Here is a 9,739-nt window from a genome sequence, read left to right as displayed (position 1 = left end):
TTTTTTTTTTTTTTTTTTTGGTTCCTTCAGAGGAACCAGGTTCGATTCCTGGCATCTAAATGGCACCTCACAAGTGTGTATAACTACAGTTCCAGGACATGTCATGCCCTTTTCTGATCTCCATGGGCAGCAAGCATATAAGAGGTGCATGGACATGCATGCAGGCAAAACACTCCATACATGTAAAATATTTTTAAACAGTAAATAATTATGAAACGCTGGAAAAAAAGAAGACTGACACAGTTTTAATAGCATATTTTAATCTAATAAAAAAACGATTAAATTCAGAGTTCAGAAATGTAAAAGATTATCCAAAACAGTTGGGAATCATACTTTTTTGTAGACAATGTTGACATGCACTTGAGCTGGTCAGTTCTTAACCTCTACACAATACAAGTGAGCAAAGGCATTCTGGAGTGTGTGCGAACACCCATGGACACGTACCAGGAGGCTGGGGGCCATGAACGGTTTTCCACATAAAACCCACTCTGAGAGAATTGCCCCAGCTCTCCCACATCTGCAACTGTCCCTTGAGAAGAGTGAGTACAGACTGATCCAGGTCAGAGAGTGGTGGCCAACCATGCACACAGGCCAGGCCAGCCTCTCACAGCGTGGTCATCCAGTTCCTAACCTTCGTCCCATGAGGGCCTCAAAGGAATCGGCCTCCGCAGAGCAAAAGAGACACTCTTATCTGCCTCTTGTCCACTCCTCTTAGGACGGCGCTGTCTACCTGCACCCCTTCCTCTGGATGTAGTCCGTGATCTGTGCAGAAGACATTTTTCCTTTCCAGTGGACTCTCGGGAGGGCCACGGCAGGATGGGACAGCCACTTAGAAGAGAGGCAGGGGGACTCATGGAGACAGTCTGCCAGAGTGAGGCTTGCTCTCTGCAGGAGGACTCTCTGGCTGCCTGCCCACTCAGCTGCCCAGAGATTTAACAGCAGAGGCAAAACTCAAGCAGAAGCTGGACTGGTGTCTGACAGAGTCTTACAGCACAGCCTCGACCTACTAGAAGTTAAGGCTATGCTCGAACCGTGCCCGCGTGACCCACGGTACGAGCAACATCTCTAGACCGCAAAACCTCACAGAATAGGCAACCATAGACCAAGTGGTCGTGCATGCAACCTGCACGGCCCTGCAAACGTCTAAGGATATGACAGGCTCTGGCTTGCATCAAGGGCGCTGGGAGCAAGCCAATGGAGATTCAGGCAGAGGACAGGACAAGGTATAAGCCAGGCCCTCCACAAAGAGACAAGGAAGAGGATTGAAATGCATTCGAAACTCATCCCCACCAGCACAGATCCTAAAGGTCAAGCAAGGGCACATACATTGTATGTGATTAATTTCCCGAAGCCAGCCAGCCTTCCATTTTTCACAGATCAAAACAGTCTATTTAAATATCTCATTTCTACAAGGTGAATTTACATTTAAAGTACAAAGTGCAAATACTATATGTTTTTTGTTTTTAATTGCTCTTTGGTGAGGGAGATGCCCACATGTCTAGGAACTGCCTCGAGTAGTCAGCTGTTCATCCTTGTTTCCTGGGCTGGAAAGAAAAAAAAAAGACAATGTTACTAAGATGGCTGTGTCTCCCCTCTACTCAAAGGCTTGCTTCCAGAAATAAACCTGGTTGCTGTGGGGGAAAGCAGACAGGAAAAGGCAGTGCCCCCTACAGTTAAGGGTAAGTGGGCACGTGGTTTAGGTTTCTTCCCTTCAAATCATTAGGAAAATATATCATCTGAGAAAACTTGCGTTGACTTCAAATATCTTGGGTGAACTACTGTGCAGTACGGGTGGCCTAAACTTGCAGTCAGCAGATGTGAACTGGGATTACAGGCATGTGCCACCAGCCTGAACACTCGTATGCCTTTAAAAAATTTTTTCCTTTTGATCTTTCTGTTTTGTTATTTTTACTTAGGAAGAAATGCAGATTGCATTTGTGTTTATAGTAGGGGTCTCTTGCTGTCCTTCACCACATGGACTTTCAAGGGAAGCCATTTAGAAAAAGAGAGAGAGAGAAAGCAGCCATCTTTTTATCAAGTGCAGCAATCTGTACAAATAGAAGCTGGTCTTATTTGATTCTTAAAAGAAAAAAGAAAAAGATAACTAAGTTTTGTATTTTAGGATCTCTTTACTCCCTTCTGCATAACGCCCCTAGCAAAGCTGATGAAAGCTTTCTCTTAATTAGTTCCAGACTAAGATAGTCTTCTGGTGTGTTTAAGCCAGTCCTGAGAAAGCCAGTATTGAGAAAGAGGGTCGTCCTTGGTAGCCATATCCAGAGCCTGAGTACACAGCTCTGATCCTTGCTGCGCAGGCATGAGCTACCTAGTAAGACAAGTCACTTTCTGATTCCCCCTGCGTAACCCACACCATGGCATACAGAAAGCACGGTCGGGACGCACCATCCACTGAGGTACTGTAAGAAAGATGGAGGAACTGCGGAACTGCGCTGGCCTGTCTTTTTTTTTCCCCTGGAAGAATGCTAAAGTGGAAGGCTTGGTTTTGAGAGTGTGTGCGTTGGGGCGGGGGGGGGGGGGGGGGGGGGGGGAGTGTGTGCTGGGGGGAATGTGTGCATGTGGGGGGGGAGTGTGTGCATGTGCGTGGGGGAGTGTGTGTGTGGGGGGGAGTGTGGGGGGTGTGCATGTGCCTGGGGGGGTATTTAAGATTGCGTGGCACATGTGTGCCAAGAGTTGCCATTAGCTAGAGCAAACAGCCCCTGGGAAGCCTTTGGAGGCAGCTGGGTAATTGCTCTCAGACCTGCCCCCTTTGCAAGTGTAAGTGATTTGCAGTGGGACTGGAAAAGTTAAAACCATAAACATTTGCTAAACAAAGGAAAATGAATCGCACATCCTTCCTAACGAAATGGTTTTCAGTTCACTCCAAGGTGTGTGCCGGAGGTCGCTGCTTAAAACCCACAACAAACAGGGAACCTCGGGCTGGCAGCAAACAGGTGCAGCCAAAGTAAACGGCCCACAGGCCAGCGTATGAGAACCCGGCTTGCCTGCCTTTGGGAAAGAACTCTGAAAAGCGTCCCCACTTAGGCTGTGGCTGAGATGTAGGGACCACAACTGCGCCCTTTAATTGCATATCTGGAAATGCAGCCTGGAGAAACTGTGCTGTTAGCACAGCAGGGGGCTGAACCCTGCCTCTTTGGTTCTCAGGTGACTGGGCTCCTTGAGGGTCAGGCTGCCTCCTGTACCTTAACACAGAAGAGACAAACAGCAAACACTCGCTTACTTACTAACCATTTCTGCCTGGCAGAACCAGAAACCTGTCTTCAAATCAACAAATTAATTGACATCTCGAATAATTTAAACAAGCAGGGCAGAATCTTTAAATTAAGGGTCCAGCAGGCCAGTGATCACAGGTAGAAGTTGACAGAGGTCACTCTTTGTCTGGTTTCTCTGAAGGCACTGCTGGCCCTAATCCTACACGTGGGCCCCAGGTTTCTCTTGTAAGGGATACATAAATTGGAATATTATCAAGTCTACAACACAGACATACTCACCTGTCGGTTAGAAGCGCTTTCAGCATTAACATTCCCTCTGGGGGCTGAAAAGGGAAAGACAGGGTTGCTAGTCAGACTCCACACTCAAGGACAGGCTCAGCACTACCAATTGGCAGGTGTGGTCAAATGACAGTGACTCCACAGAGGCCCAAGCCTACCTCTGGATGAGTGGCCTTATACATCACCACAGGAACTTTGTCTAACAACACACGCGCCCTTCTGCAACACTGGAAGGATGTCTCGTTTTACCCCAAATCCTAAACATGAGTTCACAAACCACAGAGAGCGGCCTTCCAGAACGCTCCCGGGAAAGCATAGATTCTGAGCCTGAGTCTCCGACACTCGTTATGTCCTTTGAAATATTTTGGTTCAGTATTAAAATTAGAAAACATGCCGGGTGGTGGGGGTGCACGCCTTTAATCCCAGCACTCGGGAGGCAGAGGCAGGTGGTTCGCAGTGAGTTCAAGGCCAGCCTGGTCTATAAAGCAAGTCCAGGACAGCCAGGGCTACACAGAGAGACCCTGTCTCAAAAAAAAAAAAAAAAAAAAAAAAGAAAGAAAAGAAAAAAGAAAACATTAGCTTTTGCTCGTTTTGTTCTTGCTATTTGTTCTTGGCTTTGAGGTTGCGTGGGGGGGGGGGGTCTCCCCTTTCTACTCTCTGTGTTGCAGGGACACTCTGCTTAAGCTGCCACCTTGAGTCACAGGCTCTCCCGCCCGGCCTCAGTCTAGGCCACCTAGGGTCTACGAGGTTCCCCATTCTTCCTTCCTACTTTGTAATGTCCTCTTCTTGCCTCCTTCTCCGGGCCATGGGGAGTTGCTGTGTGTCACCAGTGGACTCGTCCCATCTCCCTTCTCCCTCCCTATTCACTGTTAGTCCCATGGTGGCATTAAATACCTGTTCCTGGTGGCCCACAAGGACACACAGGCCAGAAGTGCAGATTCTCCTTTCTCCTATCTCCTAAGCCCAGGCTATACCTCCAATTGTAGGGAATCGTGGGAATGTTAATAGGTGACTTAAAGACAGCAAGGAAAGTGGATGCTACTTGGCCTTCACAGTGCATCTTGGAGATGCTGTGTAGTCTCCTGATGTCCTACCAACATGTCTTCCTGCAGGCTTGCACCTGCAGTGGCTCTGCCTCCAAACCCTGTTCCCGGACCCTGATTCCCAGCAGCCCTCTGTCCATCTCTGAGGAGATGGACGCCTCATTCAGGAGAACACGTTCAGCCCAGATCCCCCTTTTAAAGCCATCCCAACTGTGATCTACACCATGTGGTCTCCTGGAAGGCAAAGCATGTTCTTCCTTGTACCTTTGTCCCCAGTACATGTCGTGGTGATCACTCGACATTATATAACTAACTTAGGGCTCATGCTGGATTTCGGTCATTGAGACGTGATTCTCGCTGGTTTCCGGGAAGATGGCTCTTTATTTTGAAGATGGCTATCTAAAGCCCCTGCAGCCAATTACCATTATGCCGATCTGACCACAACTACACAGCTCAGAGGTACAAAGGGAGAAATGCACCCATGTTCTGCGCATGTGCTCCAATGACGAAGCTGGTCACCAAATCACAGAATCAGATGTCAGAGCCTCAGGCTCAATCTATCCTGGAATTTCCTCTACTCCTGTTACATGTGGCAACGCAGGCCAGCCCCACAGGGAGATTGCTGGTCCAGCTAAACCCACTGGGACAACAGATCTCCTCCAAGGGATCATTTCACTGACCCCTGACCTGGTCTGAATGTTCCCATGGAGTCTGGACTGTGCTGGCCAGTCAGCACAAACGCTTCCAAATTCAGAAGCATGTTTGAACCGCCATGACAGTTCAAGAGCTCTGCTCAGCCCATGCTCCTGAGACTCACTGCTCTCCTGGCCCACTGACAAGTTGCCGACCACCTGTGGCAACTTCTACATGGGCGGCAACAGCCAATGGTACACCACGTGTCTCCTGTCCAGCAGACCATAAGGCACCGGTCAAGTCCAGGCGGTGACCCCATAGACATGAAACCCCAACGTGACTGAAGTGCATGGTGGTGAGGTGAGGCTTACTGTGGCGTTTCCTGGTGTTGGCTTTTCCCTCCTCTCTGGTGACACCCAAGCAGCCCATCAGCTCCTGCACCGTGATGGACCTGTCGTTGTTCATGTCACAATATTCCACAAACTTCTTCACACACTTTTTGGGCTTGGACTTCTTTCGCAGGAACCTCTTAAAGGGCTTGATTTCCTTCTTGCCGATATCCCCACTGGCATTCTTGTCAAGCAGCTTGAAGTACCAGTGCACCACTCTCTCCTCCAAGGTGTGGCTGGGGTCTGGCTCTGACAACCTACAAGGGGGCAGCACCCACGTCAGGCAGAAGGCTAAAGCTGTGGCCCCCTGACTCTGGCTCCCCCCTTCCCTCCCCCCATGCCTATGCCTATCCCAGCACACCCCCTGATACAGTCATTTTCAAATACAAGGTAGGAAGGTAATTTGTAATGGCCCAGTCAGTGTGTTCAGAACCAGGGAACGCCACAGCATGCATGTGCACTGTGGCTATTCAGTTGGTCAAGGCCTTAGATGAAAGGTCATTGTCCTGAGACCTGGCTTCCCTAGGCCAACAGCTGGCTCAGCCGCCAGCATCCACCAAGGGCATCCAGAGCCCCAAAGTTTCTACCCTCATTCAGTCACTTCTCTACTGTGTATGTGTAACATATTCTTAGATAGACGAGGTTAGTGGAAGGTGATATCAAAAGTTTTAAAGTTGTAACCAGACAGGTTCTTTGGGTTTTTTTTTGTTTTGTTTTTTGTATTTTTCTTTTAAAGCTGGACTGTCTGAGACACAGGTAAGTCAGGCCTTGGAGCTATGCTGTGACGACATGCGCCTCTCACTTTGGCCTCTACAGACTCCAATGTCCACTGTTTTAGATGAACTTTCCTCCATGAGAGTGGAGACACAGCAAGCAGATGTCAACAAGGGCGTGGCTCTCTGCTGCTGTCAGAGGTCAGACATTCAGAGGCCATTTCAGTCACTTCCACAATAGGAACCATACAGTTGAAGTTTAGGTGACCTGGTTTGCCTTAGCTTATGCAGTGGTAACATTTGCCCTTAGCATTACTTTCCTCTTATTCTTCTTTAGTAAAGGGACCCCAAGATGAAGGGATTTCTCCTCAGGAGACTTCATAGATGAGACAGCCAGGGCCTTGCTGCCAGGATAGGATGGAAACCAATATTTTCATGGGAAAAAAAAAACCCTTAATTTATAAAGCTTCTCTTAAAAATAAGAGAGATTATGAGCACAGAGCGGTGAGTTTAAGCTCTGAAGTGCCACAGCTGTTCACTGGAGAACTCTACCACCCTGTACAGCTGGACAGAAGGTGCCACAGCTGTTCACTGAGAACTCCACCACCCTGTACAGCGGGACAGAAGGTGTCACAGCTTCAGTGTCTATGTATAGTGTGCATGAAAAAACCATCTCTAGGGCCTAATCATGTCAAGGGAATCAGTGACCCGAGCTGCACGCCTGAACTCGGATAAGAAAATAAGCCTCACGTGCAATGCAGGTTTCAACAACAAGTAAATCCCAGCACTCAGGAGGCAGAGGCAGGAGGATCTCTAAGTTCAAGGCCAACCTGTACTACAGAGTGAGTCCCAAGATGGCCAGGGCTACACAGAGAAACCCTGTCTTGGAAAAACAAAATAAAACAAGAACTTTTTTTTTTTTTGAGCCACAGAATTCCAAAGTATTTAAAACCCAGTATATAACTCTCAAACTCAATTTCAACCTATATTTCCACTCAGAGCAAGTGAGTTCCCCTTCTCAGCCCCCTAGGACCAGAGGAGCCCCTGAAAATGAAGAGTGGGGACTGTTCCCAAGTGTTTTCCTGGTCTAGAGGGTCTCCTTTGTTTTAGACCTAACTATATGTGAGAGAACTGCCCGATCTCACATGGCCACTGGCCAGGAAGAATTGAGCTTTCCAGATTCCTGCAGATTTCTGGGCCCCGGGCCAGCATGTTGCTCTGCAGCGAGACGTAGCATACCTGCCAGACGCGGAAGAGGGGTCCGACACGGCGTGAACCATGTCCGTGGAGAGAGCATCCAGGACGCTTGTCAGAAACTCATGCTTTTTGGCACCAGGACAACCTTTTAAAAAAATGCACATATTCCCCTTTGTTAGTGGAGTTCACAAAGCACAACGGAATTTTCTATACCATGAAAAAAAGGGTTTAGTATTAAGAAATTAGTGTCTTAGACTCGCTTCATATGGATAAGCTGATTTTATGCAGACAACATACGTACTGCAAGCTAAGTGACTGGACTGCTGTAATCCACAGGTGTTGACCTTGAATCTTGATGTTAGTCATGGTATCTAACATTGGTTGAATTGTGACATGACATTGAGATACTCAGGCCTTAGCCTCTGGTTACACGAGGCACCAGACATGTGGAAGCATTAAGAGTCACCAAGGTCTCCCTGCTAGGAGCTGCATGGGGAGATCTGTCCCAGGGTAGTGGATCCAGGAGCCGCCAGCCTCCACTGCACATCTCCTGAAACCCCAAGTATAGTTAGAAGTGATGTGAGGCAGATCTACCATTGCCTCCTTGGGGGCAGATTCAGCCCTGAATATCAGTTCAACACATATGAAGGATCACTGGCACTCGCACCTGTGAGTTAGAGCTGAGTGGGTAGGACCTCGGCCCAGGAGTAATCCACCAACTCTGCTACCTAAAGCTCAGCTTCCCACAGAGCTTTTAACACCCATGGCAGAGCTTCTTCACCAACCTCCCCTTTACGCAGTCCTACTTGGGGTTCCTTGGATTTGTCTCAGCCTGTCAGTCTGAGATATTTTCTCCACCCTGCATTATGGCAGTTGGGCAGGGAGAGGCTAGCATGCTAGTGTGTCTAAAGACATTCTGGTTTGATGGTTTTCCTTTGGACACCTGGGGTTTTGTTACTATGATTCAAGTAAATGCCAGCTGCCCGTGGCAAGGATCTGTGGAGGTCTGTTTCGATTTATTAAACATTGTAACAGAAAAACAGATGTGAGTCTTTCATAGGGTGTTTGGAACTTGAGACTAGAAAGACTGTATCTCTTCTGTGCTCAATTAAAAGAACGGATCAGATGGCAATCTATAGAACAAACCATAACCACTGGGCAAAGGACTCTGAGAAAATGCCCTGCATCCCCTGAGGCATTCCCTAGGAAGGAAACAGAAGCCCGAGGTTGCAGAAGCTGCGGGTGGTCATTGGCTCTTCAGAAACTACTGGAAGCCATCCTGTTGGGCAACTAGAGATGACACAGGCATTGGTGGTGTGGAAACAAGGACCGGAAAGACTTAGCAGGCCCATCTAACGGTGCTTCCTAAGCGCCAGCCTTACAGCCAGCTGCTCCAAGCTAAGGAAGGAGGCTCTGAGAGAATGACAGACCTGTGCCAACCCCGGGCTGCACCTGTGAGCTCCCCAGTGCCTATCGGGGCCTCAAGAGATTCAAAGGGAAATATGGCAAAGGCAGCCACTGGTCACATCTGCTCAAAGCAGGACCTGCAAAAAAGCAGGGATCTGGTCACAATCAAAAAACAAGCGAGGCCCTGCGGATGTAGTCCTTATTTCATTTTACAGGGTCCAACTGACAGCCATTTAGTTTAGAGCCTGACGTCTATGTTAGTTATAGTTTTAGAGACATCAACAGATGGAACAGAAACAGCGTATCATCTCCAAAGAGGGGAGAATGAAGAGCTGGTGGCGCTGGGTGGATTGAGGACCCAGGAGGCCACTCAAGGGCACTCGAGGTGGGGAGGTTGAAGGCCATGTCTTCTGTGTACGAATGTTCAGACATAATAGAGGAGATGAGAGAAAGAGACCCTGACGAAGAGCCACACCTGCCCCCACTCAGGTTTGTGTTGCCTTTATCACCAAGTACCCTGAGCTGATTTCCACCGTGACAGAATCTGAGAGTCCTTTGTTTCCACTACAAAGCCCAGAGTATTGACCCTGTGGCTTCTCAGGATCAAGGCTCCTCAGTGCTCCTCAGGCCACAGTAATGGGGATAAGGGACCAGATTCGCCTTCCCTGGACAACCATCCTAGTGGTTGGGAGTGGAGGGGGCGGGGAGGCCTCAAATGACTTCAATCTCTTTGCTGAAGAAGAGAAGATGGGCAGCCATATGAGCAGGTGAAAGGCTGCTGTGAGCCAAGCACAGCTGATGCCCTTCCTCTGTCCAAGGAAGACTCCACATTAAAGTGTGGGGAGCTGGGA

General features: G+C 48.6%; 1 protein-coding gene across 1 annotated transcript in view; it reads right to left on the bottom strand.

The window, feature by feature from the left end:
* Nucleotides 1-3,179: 3,179 nt before the first annotated feature.
* Nucleotides 3,180-9,739, bottom strand: part of Smoc2 (SPARC related modular calcium binding 2) — a 121,918-nt gene continuing 115,358 nt past the window's right edge. The window contains exons 10-13 of the mRNA XM_051164364.1: nucleotides 7,524-7,626; nucleotides 5,554-5,828; nucleotides 3,507-3,550; nucleotides 3,180-3,197 (exon numbers count right to left, since the gene is read on the bottom strand). Coding sequence (XP_051020321.1) covers nucleotides 3,180-3,197; nucleotides 3,507-3,550; nucleotides 5,554-5,828; nucleotides 7,524-7,626 — 440 coding nt within the window. The remainder of the gene's footprint in view (nucleotides 3,198-3,506; nucleotides 3,551-5,553; nucleotides 5,829-7,523; nucleotides 7,627-9,739) is intronic.

The sequence above is a fragment of the Acomys russatus genome, chromosome 21, assembly GCF_903995435.1.
Source record: "Acomys russatus chromosome 21, mAcoRus1.1, whole genome shotgun sequence".
NCBI classification, from domain to species: Eukaryota; Metazoa; Chordata; class Mammalia; order Rodentia; family Muridae; genus Acomys; species Acomys russatus.
This window is presented reverse-complemented; position numbering and strand designations above follow the sequence as displayed.